The following is a 26834-nucleotide window of genomic DNA, read 5'->3' on the forward strand; positions in this document are numbered from 1 at the left end:
GAAGTGAAAGGTTTGGGAGGAGGTATGGACTGATTACAATTTTTCTCAGTTGCTTTGGAGCGTCTCTCAGCTCAAAAATAAAATTCTCAAAACTCCTTGTATAACATTTAGTCAATTGTGCACATGATAAAAAACATTTATCATTGCTTTGATCAAATTCGAATGCTTTAATTTTTATTTCATTGATACTGTACAAGTGTCTGCTGTTTCTTACATTATCAGTGGTTTATGTCATGTTGATCAAAATATATTATACTGGTTTTACCTGAATAGTCTCAACCCCCAAAACATCTCAGCATTAGTTCATTGCATAAGTCATTGAATGCAAAATGTTAAACCAGTTGTCATCATCTCTCATCCTAAAATCTCTCTTTTTTTTTTTTTGTGAATGTGACTTGAGGAATTGTGCAGATGAATCTTGAATGTAACTAATGAAGGACAGTGTATGACATCAGATCAACCAATAATCAATTAGTTCTCTAAAACAGGTCAAAGGTGAATCTTGTGAACCTTCAATTGGAGAGTTTATTCAGACAGAGCAAAACAAAAAATGATAAATTCTGAAAATGGATGAACAACTAAGAAACAAACAAACACTTGTATAGTACAGTAAAAGTGTGAATCAATATAAATCCAATATGCAATCAAATAAATTAATTTGTGCTGCTGAAATTCATAGATGCCAGACAGAGGAAAGTAAAACTTTTGTGCATTTTGTCACTGTAATCCAAACCATAGTTTACATAAAAAACTGAAACTGTGCACCATCATACTGACAACATGACTAAACATTTTGATGATTTTATTTGTGAACTATGACAAAGTGACTTTTCATTCTGATGGGAATGACATGTTCATTGACACAAATACTTAATTTTAAGAGATAAACTAAGGATTTTAAGAAAAGTACAAGCTTTTGTAAGAAATCCAATGTTTTGTGCTGTTTGTACAAATTGTTTTGGGTATGCACTTACTGGTTTGCAAATATTAAGGATGATTCAAGAAATGGAAGCTGAAAAAGCAGCTGAGAAAAACTGTAATTGGCGAGTATATATAAAAAGAGCAAAACAGATTTACAATTGTTGAAAATGGATGAACAACATGGAAACGAACATGGTCGAGAGCCAAGAATAAGAATAAGGATGCATGCAGGAAGGGTAAGGAGGCAAAAAAGACTTTCTCTTGTGGACAGCTCTATGGTCTTCCTGCTGGGTTATACTAATTTAACATTTTTATTTGTTTAAACAATCAATCTATCAAGGCATTCCTGAGCAACAAGAAACACCTGTCAGTTAAATGTTCCCTGTGGTGCCTCATGGACCATGGATCCTATTCAGGAAAAATTGCTGGCTTGTGTCCAGTGTTCTTGATATAGGCTTTTGCTCCACCATGTGGACAACATGGTTACTGCAGATCAATTAATAAATGAACTATTAGGCATGATCACTGTGTACAATGTCTCAGGTTAGGTCTGATCAAATTTTTGTCAATTGCTATATTACGATTACAAAATATTTATATGTAATTTTTGGTAATTAACTAAGGTTAAGATTTATGCAGAGATTTATTATTGATTAGAAATGCAGACATATAGTGTACAATAAAAGTGAAAAATAAATTAATGCAACCATGAAAGCATCCATGTTTATAAGTTACTATAAATACGTATGATTTAAATAGTGAGCAAAATATTTGTGGTGACCCTTTTATTTATTACCAGGCTTTTTTCGATGGGTCTAATATATCATTTTTATGTTTATAAGTGACCAAGTAATAAGACATAGTTCTATTGATTAAATAATAAAATGTTTCACACAAAGTATAAAAACACAATAACCATGACTGAAGAGTGTTTAGAGGTTTTTATTTTACTCGTTACAAATAGATGGTAAGACACATACTGACACACATACCATGCAGAAAAGAGAAAGATAGTGTAAATATCACTGTAAGGTTTTAGTCTGAAGGTCACAGCTACTCATCTTAGCCCATTTAAACATCTTTAGAAAGCATTTTTTCCTGTCTTTATAAAGCATGTGCATATTATCTCTTGCTGTGCTGCTATGAAAAATGATAACTCTCTGAATAGACAAAATACCAGCATCCTGCTGTTAGCTGCCTGCTGGGAGAGAATTTAAACATTATTTAGCTTTGGAGGTCACATGTATTCACATTTAGTCTTTGGAAAAGAAGAAGCCTTTTGTGAGCAATGCATTTGTTTCCTGATCATCATAATGGGATGAGCGCATTTTTTATTTCATATTTGTATTATTGGAAGCAGCGCAGACAAAAATAACATTATTTATACAATTTAGACAGACACACAATTGTGCATTAGATTTGGTTCAAGTTGAGATGCATGTGAACCAAAAAAGGAAAGCGTAATGTTAACTGTCTGGTGGTTTTTAAATGGCCCAGGTCAGCTTGGCACAGTACATAGTCTTTCAACTGGCTGTATGCAGCCTCTAAGTTAGTATTCATGACACCTTTCTTCTTTCTGCAGCTTTGGAAACTATTTGGAGCCTGAAACCAGTGACATACACTGCCATGTAGTTCACGTCCTTCACACGCGCACACACGCACGCACACACACACACACACACACACACACACAAACACACACACACACACACACACACACACACACCACTAGAAAGGCCGCCAACAGCATGAAGGTATTGCATTATTCTCAACATATCAATATGACATGAAAAAAAACTATAAGCAAAGGAAGCAGGTAAATCTGCCTATTAGCATCACTTATGTACAAAATATACTGTAAAATAGGTTTATGTACACTTCTTCACATACACATGCAAATATATACAATGCCACAATTGGTTCTAGCTATACAGTATTTAAAAATAAATACAGACATGCTTCTCAGAAGCAATGAAATGGATTAATGTCCTAGACATTGTATAGCATTGAAGCAAAATGATGAGTAATAATAATAAAAATAATAAAAATAATAATAATAATAATAATAATAGCAATTATAAGAACAATAATACTTAATGTCTTATGTGGATAAATGTCCATGAGCTGAAACTGGGATTATGTATGCACACAAATCTGCAGTTAAATCCAGCTCTAGGAATCTCAGTTGTCGTTTTTTACAGCTGTATTGAAAATCTGTCCCAATTAACAAGTTTTCTTCCCATTATTTGAGTATTTAAAGTGGCTCTCTGGGGTTAAATTAATCACAGAATACTAGTATATTAGTATAATTAAGTCTGAAATAGTTATACTATTTACATTATGATATACTGGTACAGATGTTGATGATGATGCCACCAAAAAAGTACTAAGTAGATTTTTTTTTTAAACGTAGTTAACCTGATGAAGAGAAAACACAAATCTAATACTCTGACACTGTAAACTTGGATGTCAGTTGGTACATTTTTTCCCCCACTGTGAATCACATAATATTCCTAGCTTCTAAAAATCGTTAACAATTATCTAGTTATCTATTGTTTCAGTCGGAAATGAAACAGCATAAGTAATATTTTATGAAACACCATACATTGAATAAATCTCACCTATGTAATCTAAAGGATGGTGAACGCAGCGTTGCATGCTAAAGCATAATCTAATCTATAGGTATTAGTACAGTTCTATGCTTCATTGACAGACATCTGCAGGAACTAGTGCCAGGATGTGAAGATCATTTCACAATGTCGGCATTTATATGCAAAGCTAAGATGCTGCAGGGCCTCGTATCACTTACTCTCTGGCCTTTATTTCCGATTATCACTCCACTGTCCTTTTACAAAGTTCAACAAACAAAAACTCTGAATCTGACCAAAAATAAGTGTCCCCCTTCATTTATATGTATGTGAAAAATTTTCTATATTGAGTGCATAACTGCCATCACTTATGAGTTACACACTGCTGATGGCAAAAATACTCTGTTTTGAAATGACTTATACTAGAAATATTCAGCTCTCGATTATACCACAAGTCCAGTTGTTTTGACTAGCGCTAGTACTAGATATTTAAAATGTGAAATAACTTAAATAACAGGTTAACATGTGAATAAAACTTAAATAACAGGTTATTGCCAAATAAGCATTAGTGTTTTTTGGGAATGTCTCTTGAGGCATTTTAAATAATAGCTATGAAAATTTATAATTATTCTTGCAAATCCAGCATTCAACACTTAATCCATCTTTAGAGATCCATCTTTACATTCTTATTTCAAATGAACACATTACCTTCTAAACTTTTCTTTATATAACTTCACAAATTGCAGCATACAAAGTATGTCACATGGTCCAAACCCTGATTCTGACCCTGTTCGTACTGTTGATCCTGGTTCAAACCCTGGACTCGAGGTTATACTCCATAGCCAAGCTCAGATCTTGGTCTCAGGGCCTTCAGTATCCAGAGGTTGGAAGGAGTTGCGAATGCGAGCTGCCTGGGCAGCACATATGTGGCCAAAGGCTTTGTTATACCACTCAGGAGACTTCCCCCTTATAACACAGAAACAGTAATATTATTAGGATATTAATATTATTATTAATTACACACAATGCAAAGTCCAGATACAGCCTGCAGGAGACATACACAGTGTTAGATCTGTACTGTGATTATGTAGGGCTTCAATTATATATATATATATATATATATATATATATATATATATATATATATATATATATATATATATATATAATCAAGTATACAGGGGGGCAAAAAAGTATTTAGTCAGCCACCAATTGTGCAAGTTCTCACTTAAAAAGATGAGAGAGGCCTGTAATTTTCATCATAGGTACACTTCGACTATGAGAGACAAAATGAGAAAAGAAATCCAGAAAATCACATTGTCTGATTTTTAAAGAATTTATTTGTAAATTATGGTGGAAAATAAGGATTTGGTCAATAACAAAAGTTCATCTCAATACTTTGTTATATACCCTTTGTTGGCAATGACAGAGATCAAACTTTTTCTGTAAGTCTCCACAAGGTTTTTACACACTGTTGCTGGTAGTTTGGCCTATTCCTCCATGCAGATCTCCTCTAGAGCAGTGATGTTTTGGGGCTGTCGCTGGGCAACACGGATTTTCAACTCCCTCCAAAGATTTCTATGGGGTTGATATCTGGAGACTGGCTAGGCCACTCCAGGACCTTGAAATGCTTTGGGATCATTGCCATGCTGAAAGACCCAGCCACGTTTCATCTTCAATGCCCTTGCTTATGGAAGGAAGTTTTCACTCAAAATCTCACGATACATGGCCCCATTCATTCTTTCCTTTACGTGGATCAGTCGTCCTGGTCCCTTTGCAGAAAAACAGCCCCAAAGCATGATGTTTTCTCCCCCATGCTTCACAGTAGGTATAGTGTTCTTTGGATGCAACTCAGCATTCTTTCTCCTCCAAACACGACAAGTTAAGTTTTTACCAAAACGTTCTATTTTGGTTTCATCTGACCATATGACATTCTCCCAATCCTCTTCTGGTTCATCCAAATGCTCTCTAGCAAACTTCAGATGGGCCCGGACATGTACTGGCTTAAGCAGGGGGACACGTCTGGCACTGCAGGATTTGAGTCCCTGGCAGCGTAGTGTGTTACTGATGGTAGCCTTTGTTACTCTGGTCCCAGCTCTCTGCAGGTCATTCACTAGGTCCCCCTGTGTGGTTCTGGGATTTCTGCTTACCGTTCTTGTGATCATTTTAACCCCACGGGGTGAGATCTTGCGTGAAGCCCCAGATCAAGGGAGATTATCAGTGGTCTTGTATGTCTTCCATTTTCTAAAAACTGCCCCCACAGTTGGTTTCTTGACACCAAGCTGCTTACCTATTGCAGATTCAGTCTTCCCAGCCTGGTGCAGGTCTACAATTTTGTTTCTGGTGTCCTTTGACAGCTCTTTGGTCTTGGTCATAGTGAAGTTTGGAGTCTGACTGTTTGAGGTTGTGGACAGATGTCTTTTATAATGATAACGAGTTCAAACAGGTGGCCATTAATACAGGTAACAAGTGGAGGACAGAGGAGCCTCTTAAAGAAGTTGATACAGGTCTGTGAGAGCCAAAAATCTTGCTTTTTCACAGGTGACCAAATACTTAGTTTCCACCAAAATTTGCAAATAAATTCTTTAAAAATCAGACAATGTGATTTTCTGGATTTTTTTTTTTTCACATTTCATAGTTGAAGTGTACCTATGATAAAAATTACAAGCCTCTGCATGTGGGGAGCGAAGGCTGACCTGTGTGGTCCGATCCAAAAGATGACCTACTGTAGCTCAAATTGCTGAAGAGGTTAATGCTGTTGATGCTCTATGGGTCAGGACTGTGTTGGCAGCAATAGGGGGACCAACACTAAATTAGCCAGGTGATCATAATGTTATGCCTGATGGGTGGTCATAATGATATTCCTGTTCAAGTGCATATACTTAAACATTTAAGTAAAAAATATATAACCAAGGATATAATGGATACAAGAAACACACAAGTTTAAGAGATCTATCCATGTAACTGCTCATTGATTGTGATGTTGAATATTGTCATGTGCTCATTTATTTCTATAAAAGCTCTTCTGATAGACTATACCTGTCCCATGAAATTACATGAGCTGAATACTACTGTAGCAGCATGTCATGTTCTTTTCAATTGGAATTTAAGTAGCACACATAAGGTACATAAAACTTTCTTTCGGCTTCTCCCGTTAGGAGTCGCCACAGCGGATCCTCCGAATGTGTGATTTGGCACGTTTTTACGCTTTCTAACGCAACCCTCCCAATTTATCCAGGCTTGGGACTGGCACTTAGAGTGGCTGGGGTCGGTTCCCTGACCGGAGATCAAACCCGGGCCGCAGCGATGAGAGCGCCGCATCCTAACCACTAGACCACCGGGGAACTAGCACACATACGGTACATAATGTCCACATATTAATAGAAAATTATCACATTTTACAAACTTTGTTTTATTTTCTGACTAAATTCAGAATTCTAACAGATCACTAAATACATTTACAAATAAAAAAAAAAAAGAAATTATGAAAAAAGAGAATTTTCATGAAAATATTTATGGCATTTGGCAGATGTTTTAATAGAGAGTGGCAGCTTGATGGTACTGAAAGTTGAACTCATAACCTTTTGGTGAAAAGTCTAACCTGTTAACAAACAAGCTACAATTTTCTGTTTTAATAGATTGAAATGTGCAGCCAGTTGTCGTTGTTCCTTGGTGAAGTGCCGATGTAACATGCACTTATTGTATACAATGGTAAACTTCTAGATACCTTTGAAAATAAGTCGTTACAATCTGTTTTTTATTTAGAAGGATGGCAAAACAAGAGCTATCAGCTTGGTGATGGTCTCTAACACGCAAAATCACAGTCGTTACTGAAAGAATATTGGTGGTCATTAAAAGCACCTACTTCAGATCTGCTCTGCAGATGTGTATGAGTCTCGACTTTCCAGACCCACAGGGCTCAAGCAGGTAGTGTGACTCCAGAACGATGCCCCGAACTCCTCCCATAGTTGCACTATCTTCGTGATCAATGGAAACTGCCACTAATGCACACGCACCATTTGGTAGGTCTGTTTGCCACATCCTAAACAGAACAAAAAAGTATTTATTGCAAAATAAATTCTATTCCAAACAATCAAAATATCATCAAAGACACTGTTCCAAAGCGTATAAAAGTGGGAAAAACAGACCTCCTATCCAAATGTGCATAGATATATAACGTGGATAAAAAGTCTATACATCCATGTTAAAATCTGTATATATACAGTATATATACACACACACACACACACACACACACACACACACATATATATATACAGTATATATAAAATGCTTTCCACATACCTGAGTACCACAAAGTCTCTACTCGGGTGAGGAGCCATGCTGTTAAGTGCATACTGATACACTTCAGTCTGCTTATCCAGTGTCTCTAGAACCTTCCACTGTAGGAGATCACTGTCCCACAGGTGACGCTCTCGCAGAACCCGGTTTAGCAGCACAGACGGTGGAGCCTCCACTTCAACCGAGACGCGCCACCGCCGCAATGGCGTTCCATCACCCACCTGAGAGACAGGAGAAGGAATCAGAGTCCCTGTGTGTGTGTGTGTGTGTGTGTGTGTGTGTGTGGCAATCCTAAAATCAGCCTGGCTTAACGTGCGTGCATAGTTTGAAAGATATTATGAATGATTAGATGGTTGAATAATTTTCTATATTTACATATAAATTCTGTAAGGAAATGCTTATTTATTTATATTTATAGAGTGTCAGTGATTTTTAGCAGTCAGACATAAACTTTACGTTTTCTGACATGGAACAACACCTCATCAGAATAAGAATCAGAATCCCTCATTGATCCCATAGGGAAATTGTTATAACCATGTTAAATAACCATTGTTAAAGATACTCCTCTAACTGCAGTCAAGTTGGTTTTATTCCTGACATATTATCATATAAATCTGAATTGTAATTGAAATCTTTATTGCTATTTTGCTTTATTACTGTATGTGATGTAGGTGCTACCTTTCTGAATGCAAGCTCCACATTGTTAGTAGTGGGTTGGTTCATCCAGCACTTAGAATTGTCTCTGGCTTCTTTTTGGAGGTTCTGGATCAGCCCCTCCATGTGGCAACGATAGGAGCCTTCCTCCTCCTCCTCCTCCTCCTCCTCCTCTTCTTCTTCCTCTTCCACATGTAACTGTAGCTGTTTGCAAAGCTCGTCCAAAGGGGGCGCCTGTACCTCAGCCTCCACATATGAGTTCCTTGATTGAGCAATCATGTCCTGAGGAACCTGTGGAGCAAAGCTAAGATGTGACTCATATCCTGTGAAAAGGAAGTCTACTTTCTCCTGCCCTGACATCGATACTTAAATGAAAGTGCAAATCTCATGGTAGCTGAACCACACTGGAACATATGCACATTACAACCTATCTCTTACCATTTCAATTTTGTGTCTCTATAGATCAGTTTGTGATTGAACTTTATGAATCGTACTTGAAATCTCCCAATGCCTATTTAAATTAAATTTTCAACAAAATTACTTTTTAATGTGTGAAAAGGGGTAGAAAATGAATGGCATTCTTTATTTTAACATTTTTAATATTTTTTATTAGTTAAATATTAATAAGGTTTGTATGTCACAGAAATGTCTTGTTTCCGGTAGTTGCATATCACATGCTGTGTAGGTTTTAGAAAACTGAGATAAATACCAGTGAAAAGAATTATGATGTTGACTCTAAATATTCTTATCAAAATTAATATTCCACACAGTGTACAGTAGAGTTGAGTCTAACCTCAAAGAGTTGATTACACTCAGTGATCATGTGGGCGAGCCCCTGAGTGGCAGCAAGGTTCTCGTTAAGATCCTTTTGGTCAGGGCGTCCTGTGCTATACTTTCGCTGGATTGACCTGTGAAAAAGAAGTTGTTTGACACTTCAATAAAATGTGAATAAGTGTATTTTTAACTGTTCGAGAACATAACCTGTACATATAAATAGTAAGAATTGGGTACTGTTTTAAGCAGAAAGGACTCAGGCTCTAAATAATATTACCCGATCCAGGCTAGAATCGGGACTAGACTGAGACAATAACATGCATGCCTGATACCTTGGTGAAAGGCTGTCATTCTTCATAACATTCAGATGAAATAGAGATGGCGCAAGGCACACAGCCAGGTTCATCGGCGTCATCTGGTTCTCCTCTACAGAGGAAGTGACATCACTCAGGAAACACAGCAGGGTCTGCAGCACTTCACGGTTCTCATCTGCCATTATCATAATGGCGGCACGCACTGCCTGCAAGCGCTGCTCTTTAGGGACGTCTAAAGAAAAAGACAGTGATAGAAAGTGAGGGGGGGGGGTTTGGTTTGTTACGTGATGTGTACGATTGTGCGAGAACACACTTACGCTGATATATATGGAGAAAGGTCTCTCCGAGTTTGCTGGTAAGCAGTGGCTCAGGAAGGTCTCGGAAAAACTGCTTTACCATGTCGGCCACGTCGTATGCACACTGATCCTCATAGTCTACACTTTCTGGAGAACATTCACACATCTGTCTCAGTGCTTGGATTCGAGATTTTACCCCAGACTTACGGAAAAGACCCACCTAAGAACAAAAATACATGGAAAATGCATTTACTGAAACCTCCAGATCTGTATCACATTATTACACTACATTGTGTGACATACTGTACCTGGTCAAGGCATTGTCTCCGAAGGTAGCGCAGTGCTAGTTGCAGGCAGAGAGGTAGAGGCTGGCCGTAGCGCTGCACATGGTGAACTAAAGGCACTCCATACACACCCTTATCCCTGTAATCTGGTCCCTTCATCCGCTTCATGAACTTTGGCACTGACCTAACAGTGTGAAAAAGTGTTTAAGAACAAAGGTAAGTGTTAAATCAGTGTCCACTGAATCTGTTACACTGTCTTTTTACACTAAACTGCTTTTCAAGATAACAAGATAACTTAAGCCTGATTTATATTTTTTTATTGAAAAAGAAACAAGACAGGTTGTAAACTTTGATATCTACAAAGAACAGCATGATTTAATTCATTTCTGCAATCAGTACAATGTTCTGATATTCTCTTGTTATGGCCTGGCAAGTAGGCACAAGGAACCTCTAAAAGCTAATAGAGAAGTACAACAGTGAAGACGATTCACTGTAGGATGGCTGTATTGTAGGATTGCAGGTAGCTGTGTATGATATAGACCGGCTACGATAATATAGTAATTATTATAAAATGTGCAATAATGTGCATTTAGTATCGCAATGACTAACAGTGACTGAATAGAGGTTGTAAATCCACAGTTAAAGTATAATCTCTTCTCATTTTTTCAATAATCTCAAATATCAGTATTCAATGTATTCAATCAGTATTCATTACATGTCCCTCTGAGCTGCATTAAACAGTGTGTAAATACATCTAAATTTCACTTCAGATGCAGCTTCTGCATTGCAAAAATGAATTTTGTTGATACTTATTTCATATCGATGGTAACAGCCACGATGTCTTATGTTTTTTAATTGACTGACTAATTTGTTAGAATTTGACTGGTAAGATGATGCACACAAAGAAAAAACTGGCTGTATAAAGGTAAGAAAATACAGTCAGCTATCCACGGTAGTGCCAGCATAATAGCACACTAATTTTGATACACACACTTATTTTGAATATATAAAATACCCAATTATTCTGAATAAAATCCCCCCAAAAATATCAATATATAATTTTTTGTCAATATCGCACACCCTATATTGCAAGGACAGAAGTCAATTAAATGAAATGTAGCCAGATTAGGTATATGTTGCTTCTTGCATGTACCAGTTAGAACCTGATCTGGCCTTAGCTGTGGACTACTGATTATATTTAATTATCATTGTAGGACAACAGTAGAGCAAGAGCACAAAACAGTTGTTGATCCTCTACAAGTCACCTGATATGAGGACATTTCAAGGTCGGATAGAATGCACTAGCAAAAAATTATGCAAATTTACATGAGGATTTAATAAATTAAATGATTTCCACGCTGTGAAACAATGATCCAGAAACATGGAGCTTCATAGAAACCATGACATGAAGACAATGGGTACCATAACCTAGTGAGACAACTAAATGACACTAACAGAAAAGAAACACCTATGGTGAATGCAAAAGAGTGAATGAGAAGTGAAAAGGGGCTAAGAAGCATAAGAAAATTGTTTTTAAAAATGGTTGCATGAGCCAGTTTTGTAGAATGCTAACAGATAATTTTGCAGCAGTTATTTTGTAAACAAGAAATTAGAATAAAAAGACCAGGATGTAGTAGCCGATCCGCCATGTAGTATGCATATATATATATATATATATATATATATATATATATATATATATATATATATATATATATATATATATATATATATATATATATCTATATCTATATATATATATATCTATATCTATCTCTATATATATCTATATCTATCTATCTATCTATCTATATATATATATATATGGTAGAGCATATATATATATGGTAGAGCATTTTCACATTTAGCTCCTAAACTCTGGAATAGTCTTCCTGACGGTGTTCGGGGCTCAGACACACTCACCCAATTTAAGTGTAGATTAAAACGTATCTTTTAGCAAAGCCTACACATAACACACATCACATCATAACCTTGTGCTCCAGAACATCTGATCACATGCACATTATCAACTTGTGCTGTTAATATCATGAACAGCAGCTATGCTAATTCCTCTCCACTGCTTCTCTTTCTCTCCCCATCCCGAGGCATCCTGAGGTTGCTCCAGCTCCAGTCACCTCCCACCTCGTGATGATTACGGACCTTTAAAGAAGTAGATGCCGAACTCACAAACATCCTGAACCATCTAGAGACGTACCAGTGCCATTTGGATCCTGCTACATGTGTGGAGTTTTGACATTGGACCTCCTGGAGTGTTTAAAGGCTCTGGCATGGAGAAGCTGATGCTGGATCTGTGGTGATCACAAATGCTGAGCTTATAAAACTCGGAGCTACTAACCATATAGACTGTTTAAGACTGCAGAAAGAACATTACTTATAATCTTATACTCCAGTAATCATGTTAGTTCTCACTCTCCAGTGTTCTGTATTGTTGAAAGATTTATGATCAAACTCTTGATGTCACCCAGATGAGGATGGGTTCCCCTTTTGAGTCTGGTTCCTCCCAAGGTTTCTTCCTCATAACATCTAAGGGAGTTTTTCCTTGCCACAGTCGCCACGGCTTGCTCATCAGGGACAAATGCACACCATTCACCATCACTGTTGATTTGTGTAAAGCTGCTTTGAGACAATGTCTGTTGTGAAAAGCGCTATACAAATAAACTTGACTTGACTTGACTTGATATATATATATGTGTGTATTTATGTGTATTTATATGTATGTATATATATATATATATATATATATGTATGTATTATGTATAGAAGAAATTACTACATGCATATAACAGCAGCTAAAACCAGACCTATCTATCTATCTATCTATCTATCTATCTATCTATCTATCTATCTATCTATCTATCTATCTATCTATCTATCCATCCATCCATCCATCCATCCATCCATCCATCCATCCATCCATCCATCCATCCATCCATCCATCCATCCATCCATCCATCCATCCATCCATCCATCCATCCATCCATCCATCCATCCATCCATCCATCCATAATGGTCTGGTTTTAGCTGCTGTTTAAATATCCCACAGTACACTGAATCTAACAACTGCATTGCTCACCACGTCCAGCCATGCTTGTTGGACACTGAATATTTCTCCATGATGGCTGTCAGTCGCAGCAATGAGAACTTTTGCAGCAAGCTGAGCTGGCCTGCTGATTGGCTGGAGATCTGTAATGTAGTTCCGGATTGACTGAGGCGATTGGATATTCTGAAACTGGGCCACCTGAGACTAGAGTCCGAAATCATTATTTAATTATTATGTATATAATAAAATATAATTATATGAAGACAAGCAATATAATAATTAATGATCTCTTACCGAGGCCGAGTGAGTGATGCGCCAACCCCTGAGTCGCGCCGCTCTCTTGTGCTTAAAAGATCTGTTTCATTCAAAGAAACTCCATCTCTATCTCCATCACTAGGTGTGTTCATTGAAGTCCCTTCAAAATCCAACGTGAACTGACTAGAAGACTGAGCGTTCATTATCGCATGGTCCCGTCCCCTATTACCTTCACCTTCTTCCTCAGGCAGCACATTTTTGGACCAGTGATCCACAATCTGCTGCAGGCCATTAACATGCTGCAGAATGTCATCCAGGTGTGGGAACAGGTCCTCCTCTCTTTCTATGTCCATCAAATCTCCAGTGCTGGCATACAGGTGTGAACCTGGTACATTGTCATAAATGCTAATGCGGCTGCTTCGTGGGCAGCAGCGTGTCATGAGACGATTCTCACGCCCTGCCCATTTCCTGTTCCTCAATTGCTGATGCTGATCTGAATCTTGAACACTCAGTTTCCCTGCCTCCCCATTGGCTAGAGTCAAACTTTCAATGGAGAGTGCTTTGGGAAAAGTCCCAGGCTTGTGGTCCTTTGGGATGTGTACCATCAAATCCTCATATGAATGAAATTCATTTCTGCAATTTTGTTCTATTGATCTCCTCTTTTGGCTGTTATGAGAAAGCACATTCAGATTTTCCATATACATGCCTGCACGTTTGCTGGTTTTGTGTTTTTCTGGAATATGCTTTTTCATCTCGCGCTTGCTCTCACTGCTGCTGCTAGTTTCAGATTGGCTGGTCTCTACACTGGTGGTGAAAAAGGATGGACAGTTGCTAGCTGTTGGTGTGTTTTCATTCTTAATTGTCTCTCCGTTAAGATTTTGGATGCAGCGTAGCGTTCGTAGAGCCTCTGGTTCACTCTGCAGAATTGGCCCACTAATTGTGATGGAGCGCCGCTCCGGACATGCCCGCAATGCCCCCCAAGAGCGGCCCAGAGTCTCCATCCGCCGAAGGAAGTCCTTGGCGCGAGTGCGCTTGTGTCGACCACTCTTTGCAGGGAGTGTGTTGTAGTAAGGTGGATCTTGATACTGGGGCATGCTTAAAGGGCTGTGAGATGCAGACTCGAGCATGGCAGAAAGAGAGTCCTCACTGTGCAGCGAGCAGATCTCAGGTTCGCTGAGATCCGTCAGGACACTCTCACTGCTCACATTCCTCCGCAGATCTCTTGCCCCCAGGATGAAATCTACGTCCTGCAGGCGTGACCAGCGGCGGCTGCTCCACTCAAATGTCCATCTGTTGCTGATGGCCAGCAGGTCGTCCTCATCCCAGTCCTCACTCTGCAATATTGTGTACGTCCAAACAGGAGTAACAGAAATTACAATAAATAATAAAATAAATATGTGGAAAATATAGACAGGTGACAATAAATCTGTTACGAGATGGAAGGCATTTTGCATGAACTTTTATTAAAAGTTTTGATGAGTAGTGTTACTGCCATCAAATCAAATCTCAACCTAATTGAACACCTATGGTTTTGGTCTGATGTGATACATAGCACTTTCAAACACCATCAAACACAATCAATTTACTGAATCTTTTGGAAGAATGGTGTTCATGCCTCCAAAACCTTAATCCAAAAACTTACCCAAAACCTTACTTTGACAATTTATTTATTTTCTTCATATATATCAGCTTTATTTTTTAAAATCTAATTTACAAAAAACACGAACATGGAAGAAGAACAAATAGAAAAAGGCTGCACAGACATACAAAGGCTTTCAGTAGAACCTGGTATATCAGTCCAGTAACATCACAGTGGCAACCAAGATGAGCCTGGGAATATCTTTTCTGTTTCTTTTCAGTAAATATCAAAGTTGGGTGTCATGTATAATATTATCTCTCAATTATTTAGATTTGCAAAACATCACCTTCTGTTTCTTTTTTTTGACTCTGGATAAGTAATTTGGCAAATGTACTTATCCAGAGCGAGTTACAATTATCACATTGAATCAAAAATATCTATACATATTGATATAGAAATATAGATTTATACAACTAGTTTTATTTAACCTAAATTATTTTCCCAAACAGTAGTTTTTATTTACAACTTTAAAAGCAGTAAGAAGCTCAGCCTACTAGGGAAGAAAAGCCTCCTGGTTGAAGCTCCTCATTAAGCTGTGTGAGAAGATGCTCAGTGTGCAAAGCTTCAGTTATCACTCACAAATATTTTTTTTATAATTTTAAATATTAAGATATTTTGTTTCACACTACTGTTGTACTGTTGTTATACTGGCTGCAATGCATGGGTCCCTTAATCTACTGTATGCCTTCTATGAACACATATAATTGGGAGAAAATCATTAAAACTGCAGGAAACCCACATGAACATAGGGGTTGAAAACATTGTAAGTGCTTGAACATAAATGATTAATAAATTGACTCCTGAAGAGATTCGATTAAAGTCACTTTGAAAGCTCAATCACAACAAAATCAAAATACAAAATTTAATTTGCCAAAGTTTTGGCCTTTTAAGTGTTTAGATATGACTAAATGATGTAAAAACATAGCTGATTTCTATAGAAACTAACCCACCATCTATGGCCCTGAAAAAGAGAATTATAATTTAGTAACTTACTCTCTTCTTAGGAAAGCCCACGTCCAGTTTCATGGAGGCGCACTTGTTCAGAGTTTGAAGCCGCCTGGAAAATATAAACATCCAAACATCAGTTTGCAAAGAGTCAAAAGAAAAAAAAAAGTGGCATCTAGATCTTCCATACAAAGTCACATGAATTTCAGAGAGAAACTCAGGTGTAGGAATGCCCAGACCATAGATCTGATTGGCTAATCGGATGAGTTGGAGTGGGCTTTTAAACCAGGAGTCCCCCTTTCTGTCAGAGAAGAAATAAGAACTTTAAGTGTGGGGAGGAGCTATCTGCCACTCTCTTCCTCCACTTTGATGTCAACCTTAAGCAGGCTTCAACATTCTAATCTGTCTGATCTTCACCCCGGGTGCAGGGCTGTCCACCACTCTTAACACACACACACACACACACACACACACACACACACACACACACACACACACACACACAGAATTGTGCAGAATTTCCGGACTCATTATTTTACTCATAAAACTTTGGCACCTCCAAATGCCATCCCACAAATATGTCCGTGACATGTGCCAGTTAAGTCTCTCTGCATCTTAACACCCCTGGTTTAACTTTAGTGTTATTTCCTTGACTTGATTATGAGCCTGATGGGACCATTTCAGCCTTATTAAACATCAGGAGCCCAGACTGGCATAGTTTTGATGAACATGTCCTGCACTCTGTTCCCACAGACTGCAGTGCTCAAAAGAAATATGAGTGTGTATTCTGTGACAGTTAAGCTTTCAGATCTCACTCTGTCATTACTGTCATTAGAGAGAGTACTGAACCTGCTTGAAAGCCTCACAGCTATCACTCTCTTGCACACAGATTCACACAAACACATGGACAGCCATCTGTTAGTGTGTAGCGTCAGTCTCTGGCCCCCTGAGGCTCCCTCGGGCCTGCAAGAGGACATCAGAGTGAGCTCTAGAGGGGAAAACATTAAGGATCAAAGTAGCAGAAACAGGGACAGACTTTATAGAGGACACAGGTCAGACAGCTCCAGAGGTGAGGTCGCCACCTAGGGCCAACACAGGCTTTCCCGGGACTTGAGTTATGTGGACACCTTCTCCTGAATCGTACTTTCTTTCTTTTCTCATTCAGTAACTTATTTTAATAATAAAACCACACAGCCTTTAAAAATGTAAACTAAATAAAAGTCTAAAAACTGCAATCGCAAAATATTGTCCGAGGATTTAAACATCTTAATAAATATTTTTATGATGTCTCATTTGGAAGAGTGATGAATAAAGATCTAAATCTGACTGCAGAACTGTTTCCCTCTCATTCTAAACAGTGGGCTAATATGATTGATGTATCTCTGGCTAATCTCTCAAATATGGAAATTTGTCTCACTGTGCTGGTCAGTGAGTTTTGATTAGCATAATATTAAATAGAAATGTAATATTAGAAACTGATTTACAGCAGAATTAGTTCTTTTCTTAACAGGTTATAATATATATATTTTTTATTATCTCAACAGCTTATTTAAACATTTTTACTATGTCATATTTCAAACAAACAGAGATTTTCAGAGAAATACAAATCTCATCCTATACTCTTTCTAGAAATGCAATCGGTAAATCTGAAATGTCTGGAACTTTGAACTGTTAACATCAGCACAATTTCATTTGGGTCTTAACATACAAACAAACAAATAAGTTAATACAGTACACCACCTTGATTAATTTAAATTTTAAGTACATTTTATTATCCCTGGTGATCATGGTTTCATGAATGGAAAGACACACACACACACACACACACACACACACACACACACACACACACACACACACACACACATACACATACACATAGAAACCAAATCCAATCTACTTGACACTTCAAGTGTCTCTTACCGGCACAGGGGCTCCACCAGATCTTTATCCAGGAAGTCATGGTCCTTTTCCACAGCAGATAATTCAATAGGCAACTGAGAATCTGCAGAAAAAATACAGTACACAATACCAGTTTATCTAAATTACACAAGAAGTGGAAACATGGCTTCTGGAGACATAAGAAAGTTAACTTATAGCTTTATATGGTTCATACAAACAGCTAGACATCGTCCTGGACATGGACAGCTTATTTGGTTGAACACCAGTCTGTAGCAACAGGAACCAATTAAAATTTAGAATGACTATTTATGAGACAGTGTTAATATGGAGGCCTTGCTATGTAATGCCACATGCTGACAAATGGCAAAAAAGACAAAAAGAAAACACTTTTAGCAAATGAGTCTATGTACCTAATTACATTTAGCCATCTTATCTTGGGTTAACATGCGTCCGTAAAAAAATACAACCATAATATTTTTTTACCTGCCATACTGTCAAAATTTATATCCATTACAATACATGCAAACACATATGCTTAATGCTAAATGTCTTTTGTTGGTGGGTGTTTTGGCCTTCCAAATACAATTCAATTGATTTCAATTCATTTTTATTTGTAGAGCAATGGACTTTCTTATAGTTAATGCAAAGTTGGTAAAACATCACCTTCTGCTTTTTTTTTTTTTTTTTTTTTTGGTAATGAAGCAGATTTGACTTAAATCAAGCAAAACCTCCCCTGATCAAGAAAATTTCAGTTCAATAACAGCATATATTTCTAATTTTATGAATAATTGTAGCTTTCCATTTTTTTTAGACATTTAGCTTGAAATTGGCTAACTTCACATTTAAAAAAAATAAAAGTTCTTTATATAACCTAATCGCTGCATGGGGTGTTTCATATTATGCTAACCCAACTTTTGGGTACAACATACTGGCAGGGTCAGAATCTAAACCACTGGAATGTGGTACATGATAACTCAGCATTTCAGTCAGTTTTGCTACTGCAACACAAGAATTGAGAAATGAAGGGTTGAAGCAATTGACTGAGTGAAAACCTCCCCTATAAAAAGTCCCCTATTTCTCAATTTATCCTTTGAATTATTTAAAAAAGTGTAGGGTAAACTAAGTTAACACCACAGTTAACAATAATCTGTTCTTGTGTAATAGAATTGTAATAGCTCATAGGATTCCTCCTTTTTGTTTAGCTGAGTTTAAAATCAGACTTTAGATAACCTCATGTATCACCACCTAAAACAGTTATAGCCAACTAAATAGGTTTAGAAGAGTAAGATAATGAAAAAAAATGGAAGCTTGTTGGACCAACATACAGAAGCTCATTGCTAACAGTTTGTGTTTTGAGAAGACACCAGCATACTAGTTTCCATTTTTCCATTACTTTGTCAGGAAATCTATAATATCCATTGAAGATATGTTGTATTTAACACAATGTCACAAAAGAGATCATAGTGCAAAGCAAAGGAAAACTTTTGACTGAAGCTAAGCTTGTGTTTTCCAGGCTTTTTCTCATGACCCCTTTTTCCCTATGGAAAGGAACTGTGGGCTGGAAATAGCTCTTCTTGGCCCTCATATGAACTGAGAGAGAAACAACTCCCCACTTTAAACTGAGAGCACACAGCTGTGTTAATGCAGCCGTCAAACCATTCAAATTTGCTGACAGAGAAAATGCATGTCTTGTAACACAGCGTAAAAGTGTGCACAGCCTATGGGGATGACAGCTTAATATTAGTGCCCTTCGTGAACAGGAACAAAAATTATTGTATAATATAAACAATACACCCAATAAATAAAATTTATACTTAAACATTGCGAAAAATGGTTAATCTTTGTTCTAAAAAAAAACAAAACGAAACCCCCCCTAAAAAACAAAAATAGTATTCACATATTTTGTAACACATTTATAAATATAGATTTACATAATAAAATGTTTCTGAAACAAGTGTTAGATCTATAACATTCTATAACATAACATTTTTAGCATTCCAAAATTTGTGTGTGTTTTTAGTACTTTTAAAATCAACTTCAAACACCAAAAAAAAAAAAGCTTGTTTGTAAGTATTGCACAGAAACAAAGAAACACAAAGTTAATGTATTTGTAATGTTACTCTAAAGTCTACATCCTTGTTAAGACATTACAAGCGGACTATTAGTGCAGTCAGTCTTATGGCTGTTATGGATTGTTCAAATGAGCTTCTGGTACTTAGAAATAGTGGGGTAAATGTGTAGCAATTAGTTCAACAATTGTACATCCAACAAAACATACTGTGTTCAGAATAAAAGTGACAAAAATAATCACCCTGGGCTGAAAGATATCATTAAGGAATACTGGATTTCATTTCCTATTGTGTGTTAAACTAGCATTGCGATTTCATTCAGAGTGCAGAAGCAAAACTATTAATGTGAAACTAAATAATAAAAAATAAAATAATAATAATAATAATAATAATAATAATAATAATAATACAATACAAAAGCCCTGGTAGATACATTGACACACATTTGTATTTTTTTTTGTTTTGTGTGTGTGTGTGTGTGTGTGTGTGTGTGTGTGTGTGTGTGTGTGTGTGTGTGTGTCTGTGTGTCTGTGTGTGTGTGTGTGTGGACTTGGAATAAAGTCTCCTTATAGTCTGCCTCATTTATGAATATTTGAGGTAGTTATAAAATATTAATTCGTTTGCCAGATAAAATCTATAATAGTAATAAAATATTTGTCTATTATGTGCAAATTTTTCACTGCCTTAGCCTTACAACTATTTGCTTCTTGTACCTATTTGCTTCTTGTATCTATCTATCTATCTATCTATCTATCTATCTATCTATCTATCTATCTATCTATCTATCTATCTATCTATCTATCTATCTATCTATCTATCTATGTGGATATGTTGATGATGTAAGTTAAAGTAAATGGAGAGTAAAAGATATAGGACTGAGTACCATCATTCCCATACAGTCCTATCTGTCAAATCAAAATTTGTACCGATTGGCGACCGAGCTGGGAAAATGTGCTGCAAGTTAGAGCAATAAAGGATGGAGATGGAAATGTGTTGACTAGTCAGGCGAGTGTGGTGAGAAGGTGGAGGGAGCATTTTGAGCAGCTGATGGATGAGAAAAATGAGAAAGAGGGAAGGTTGGATGATGTGGAGATGGAGAAGCAGGAAGTGGATAGGATTAGTAAGGAGGAAGTGAGAGCACGTATTAAGAGGATGAAGAGTGGAAAGTCAGTAGGAAATGATGACATACCAGTAGAAGCATGGAGATGTTTAGGAGAGATGGCAGTGGAGTTTTTAACCAAATTGTTTAACCAGTATTTGAAAGGTCAGAGAGTTCCTGAGGAATGGAGAAGGGGTCTGCTGGTACCGGTTTTTAAGAATAAGGGAGATGTTCAGACCTGCAGTAACTACAGGGGTATAAAGTTGATCAGTCACACCATGAAGTTACGGGCAAGAGTAGTGGAAGCCAGGAGAAAAGAAGTGACCATCTGTGAGCAACAGTATGGTTTCATGCCGAGGAAGAGCACTACAGATGCATTATTTGCTTTGAGAATGTTGATAGAAAAGTATAGAGAAAGTCAGAATGATTTGCATTGTGTGTTTGTGGATTTAGAGAAAGCGTACGAAAGGGTGCCGAGAGAGGAGTTGTGGTATTGTATGAGGAAGTCAGGTGTGTCAGAGAAGTATGTAAGGGTGGAGTAGAAATGACAGACTGGGTCAAGGTGGAGGTTGGACTGCATCAAGGATCGGCTCTGAGCCTTTTCTTGTTTGCAGTGGTGATGGACAGGTTGACGGACAAGGAGAGACAGAAGTCTCTGTGGACTATGATGTTTGCGGATGATATTGTGATTTGTGGGAGGGTAGGGAGCAGGTGGAGAAGAGCCTGGAGAGGTGGAGGTACGCACTGGAGAGGAGGGGAATGAAATTCAGTAGCAGTAAGACAGAATACATGTGTGTGAATGAGAGGGAGGGCAATGGAGTGGTAAAGATGAGCTGAAGAGCTGAAGATGTTGAGATTTTCATTGGGAGTGACAAGGATAGACAGGATTAGAAACAAGTTTATTAGAGGGACAGCGCATGTAGGATGTTTTGCGGACAAAGTGAGAGAAGGTTTGAGATTGAGATGGTCCGGACATGTGCAGAGGAGGGACATGGGGTATATCGGTAGGAGAATACTGAGGATGGAGCCACCAGGAGGGAGGAAAAGAGCAAGACAAAGGAGGAGGTTTATGGATGTGATGAGGGAAGACATGCAGGTAGTTGGTTTAAAGAGGCAGATGTAGACAACAAATCAAATATAATAATCGAATATAATTTTATCTTTTGCCATAGAAACTGCAAAGCTTCATAACATGATGTACTGGTAACTTTAAATTTTGATTAGTGCAAAGGTTCCAGGCAATTTTACACCAAATGGTAATAATGCTTATAATAAGCTTATAATAATGATTATTTTGATAATCGATTAATTGGACGATTATTTTTATATATTTATTTTATATATATATATATATATATATATATATATATATATATATATATATATATATATATATATATATATATATATGATCTATTAATCAGATTTTAAAAAATTTTATTAGATGTTTTGTTTATTATAACAATATAAAAACCTAATTGAGGGTATTTATGAATGAAAGTGTACTTAAAAAATGCACAAGCTGCATATTGAGTTTAAATATCTTTAATTTTTACATTTTATAAAGTGCATGGGGGATTTCTCCTTTAACAAATTCGCTCATGCTGGGTTGTTTCTTTCTGTAAAAAACAAACAAACAAAGAAACCAAATCAGCATTTCATTAGGCAAGGTGAAGCAATTTGTGTAAATCAACATTTGAATTGTTTTTAATGATAATTGCAGTTGGCAGGTTGACATTTATGCATTAGAAATATAAAATTTAATACAACTCTGTTTAACCATTATTGTTAAAAAAATACACAGCCTCGTTGTTTTAAAGCTATAAGCATCTAGAATATATAACGTAATTTCCGGACTATTAAGCGCACCCATATATAAGCCGCACCCACTGAATTTGCGAATATTTTTCTTTTAACCATAAATAAGCCGCACCTGTCTATAAGCCGCAGCTACACTGAAACTAATGAACTTTACACAGGCTTTAACGAAAGACAGGTAAAATATGTTATGGCTCCTTTAAGAGCAGAGCCACATTTTTCCGGTATTACTGCATCTGTGCAAGACCGAGGAATATGTCCTTATTATTTTCTGATGCTGATTTCTAAGTTTCTTTGACTAACCCGTAACGCTGTTGCCAAGGAAAATAAAAAAGCACAAGTTTAGGAAACCTGTCTGTGCTTATATGATTTCTGTTGCAACTGGAGTTAGTGAGCTATCCCTTGACCCAGACTCAACGGCTTGTATCAAACAGTAGCCTACCAGGAAAGTCATTGTTCACTGTCTTCCTCCTTCCGTGGAAGTTTTTTCTCCCGATGCCGTGCAGCTTAGAACACAGGTGAGGTGCGTTTTTTTGTTTCCGTTCGGAGATTTCATTGGTCTAATGTTATGTCTCTCAGGTTTTTGGCTTGAAGTTTGTGAAACCGGGAAAAACCCAGGAAAAATCCATAAAAGCCGCTTTGATGTTTAAGCCGCGGAGTTCAAAACGTGGAAAAAAATTAGTGGCTTATAGTCCAAAAAATATGGTAATTAATTACATTTTGTGTAATAATTAAATAATAAATGCATAAATTAAATGTACAAACATTGAAAAAAGCACTTGGACGTAGTTAAGTCACAGTAAATCATGTTTGGAAACAAATAAGTTACTGTTGTGGTAGACAAATGCTATAAAAGTGAATGTAAAGGAGAAACAAAGGAAACTAATAAGCTTGATTAAAACATGCATTGGTAGACAAATGCATAAGCATTAGCTGAAAACCACAACAGTGACTAAAAATAGAATCGTTTAGTAAGATTTAGTGTTTGTTCGCACCATTTTTATTGAATCCATCACTATGTTGTTAGCGAGCTGATTGCACAACCTGATGCTGACGAGTCACAACAGAACAGATCCAGTGTGACTGTCCCAAAGTTACCAAACATGTTACACAATAGCACTTCATTTAACAATATCATTTTCACATTATGAGGATAAACAAATTATGCTTACCGTGCTGATGTTTTGCCTTCGTGCTGATGTTTTGCCTGATTTTTTCCTGCTGCCGGTTGACCCTGTACTCTCCGCCATTTTCAGGCGGCTGTGTTCTCTTGCCATCATGCTAAGCCGTAACTTGAGCAGCCCAACTAATCAATAACGGCATTCGTTGAGATTTCATTTAATTATTGATTATTATCCATTTTATCGATTAATTGTTTGAGCCCTAATGCAATATAATTTCCATGCATGTGACAATATGGGCCGGTGAAAAAGAGCATTCAATACACAAGAACTGGAGGATTTTTATTTTTTTATAAAGTTTTGCGTGTATGTACTTTGTATGTCTATATACCTAATATAATGCATGCTGTCTTACCCTCATAAAGCTGAGCATACTGTGGAAATCCTGCCGCTCTCAACCAATCACATGCCTCCTTTGCTTCAATCTCTGAAAAAATAGACAAAAGACAATATTAGTTTTTTGATTGTTTTTTTTTTAGCCATTTCTAATTTATTCCTTCCATCATGTATTAATATGCTCCTCATAGCCTGATAACCATCAACCCATACTTAAAAACTAAAGGGGAAAAGTAGAATAGAGAATATAGTGTTAAATATGATGCCTGTTTTTAAGAAGGACTGAAAACTACAGCAGGTGAACTACTGCAGGTACAAAAAAAATCGTTAAAATAAAACACAGAACAATCCAAAAACACTTTGCTCAAAGTGAAGAACAATTCACCAAGAAAAATCACATCTTTTCTATAAATGCCTCTTAATTTAAACCATTCTGGATTATTACATATAATTTCCTTTAAATTGGAAATGCATTCCTGTGAAATTCAAAAGCCATTAAAACATAACAGTAAATCAAGCATTTTTTCTCTTCTGTAATTCATCTTAACATTAGAGATAATGATACATAAGAGGCAGATGATCTAAAGCTTTTCTCACTATGTAGATGAGAAAAAAAAATATCTTACCACATTATGACAATTATATCCGGTTCCTTTCAATATTTTCAGCATAAATATGAGAGTAACATGCAGGAAGGAAGTGGACCATTGTGTATAGAACGCTATTAAAGGCGAGCGTTTAGTGTTTCTGCTCGAGTTCCATTCTAGCAATGAGAACATGTGTGTGCGTGTGTATGTGTGTGAGAGAAAGAGTACATGCCGCTGCTCTCTCTTTTCTGCTCTCTCACAAACAGATTTAACACAGATTTGCCCAGTGTTATTCCTTATTCCCACTCCAGACTTGTTCCTTTCCATTTATTTCTGAATCTCTCTCTGTTTCCTTCTCACACACACACATACAAAATGAAATGTTCCCAAACAGTTGTAGTGATGACACATAAACTGTTTGAATGAACACCCCATCATTAACAATTCACCACAGTGTTGCAGCAACGGGGAAAAACATTTTAACAATGGAATGTGTGTAACTGCACCTGTGCTCCTGCAATGATGTCATATTAGAATTATGATGTCAGATTGGCATTAGCATGACAGAGAAATGTATTCATTGAAATATATCATGTCATGGCATTATACTGAGACCTAAATCTCTGTAAGTTTAAATATTACACTGAGATGTAAATAGACTGTTGTTTGCTTCAAATTATATAATTTAGTCAAGTTCACATTCAGATTTAGCTCGCATTTGCTATATAATTATCTACATGACATCACTATTATATGATACTATGTTATATCAGACATAACAATCTGCACATGTAACTGTTACAAGTCTGATCACTTGAAGAGATTAGATCATCCATTGCTGATTTATTATAATTAAAATGTGTTGATAATTTGGTTCAAAATGTAAAAAACTTTCCTGTTTATTGAGGCAACAAACTTAATGTTTGTTGATGACTTCTTTCATTCTAAGTTGAGATTGTACTGACTGAGATTTAGGTAAAAAGGATTTAATTAATTAAAATAAAATTTAATTTAATTTAAGACACAATTTGGAAAAAAATATGTAAATAGTCATACATGTTATAAAGCACATAAGCCACAATTGGTTTTATATGCAATGTATATTCTCAGTAGTTCATTGGCTACTTAATCCCTGGAGTCGTATTCATGCATATACACATTCAAAACTGATTCACACTTAAGCTTAGTTTAGTTTAGCACACAGTTTGCTGGTGGGAGGAAACCAGAGAACCAGGAGGAAACCTAGAACATGTGGAACTCCACACAGACTGTACTGTAACTGTAAGTCAAGCTTGTTGGTATGACATAAAAAACTCAAACTAAACATCTTGTGTGACACTATGTATAAATCTCTTAGTCTGTTATTAATTTACATTAATTCATAGGGGGTTAAAAGGGGATTCCAGATTTACACAGGCGATTGTTTTCGCTTCTTCTTACAATTCTGAGCATGCTCATTTCATCACCTAACCAACACAAAGTCCTGTACCTATTGTGAGCCAACAAACCCCACAGAGTGTAATCATGGCCCTGTGGCACTCTTCAGCTCTAATCTTGTACCACCTAAGCCAACCCAACAGGCCCACAAGCTCAGGGACATAAAAAGAGCCTGTAGGAGGGGAAATAAGGTCTGAAAGCCACCAAAGCTTGAGGCGACCAATAAAAGACATTCTCCTTTTGATTAAGCAGGCAAGACCTCACGTTGTATAAGAACACCACCTGGTGTCCTTAGAATTCAATCCGAGGCCAATAATGTCTCTTTCAGGTCTCTTTCTCTTTTAATCCCCCTCATGTACTCCCCTACTCTCA

General features: G+C 36.9%; 1 protein-coding gene across 8 annotated transcripts in view; it reads right to left on the bottom strand.

Moving 5' to 3' along the window:
• Nucleotides 1–1843: 1843 nt before the first annotated feature.
• The window catches only part of stard13a (StAR-related lipid transfer (START) domain containing 13a), a 71071-nt gene continuing 46080 nt past the window's right edge, over nucleotides 1844–26834 (bottom strand). For 7 of the 8 annotated variants that reach the window (XM_046860727.1, XM_046860730.1, XM_046860729.1 and 4 more), the window contains 13 exons: nucleotides 24458–24529; nucleotides 17957–18038; nucleotides 16082–16145; nucleotides 13489–14783; nucleotides 13228–13398; nucleotides 10158–10317; nucleotides 9871–10069; nucleotides 9572–9785; nucleotides 9259–9373; nucleotides 8490–8756; nucleotides 7815–8032; nucleotides 7375–7551; nucleotides 1844–4475 (listed from right to left, as the gene is read on the bottom strand). In XM_046860727.1, the coding sequence (XP_046716683.1) occupies nucleotides 4358–4475; nucleotides 7375–7551; nucleotides 7815–8032; nucleotides 8490–8756; nucleotides 9259–9373; nucleotides 9572–9785; nucleotides 9871–10069; nucleotides 10158–10317; nucleotides 13228–13398; nucleotides 13489–14783; nucleotides 16082–16145; nucleotides 17957–18038; nucleotides 24458–24529 (3152 nt within the window). In that variant the 3' untranslated portion in view covers nucleotides 1844–4357. Of the gene's footprint in view, nucleotides 4476–7374; nucleotides 7552–7814; nucleotides 8033–8489; nucleotides 8757–9258; nucleotides 9374–9571; nucleotides 9786–9870; nucleotides 10070–10157; nucleotides 10318–13227; nucleotides 13399–13488; nucleotides 14784–16081; nucleotides 16146–17956; nucleotides 18039–24457; nucleotides 24530–25064; nucleotides 26828–26834 lie in introns of those variants that run through there. The other variant, XM_046860732.1, reaches the window with a different exon arrangement.

The sequence above is a fragment of the Silurus meridionalis genome, chromosome 11 (assembly GCF_014805685.1).
Source record: "Silurus meridionalis isolate SWU-2019-XX chromosome 11, ASM1480568v1, whole genome shotgun sequence".
In the NCBI taxonomy this organism is placed as follows: Eukaryota; Metazoa; Chordata; class Actinopteri; order Siluriformes; family Siluridae; genus Silurus; species Silurus meridionalis.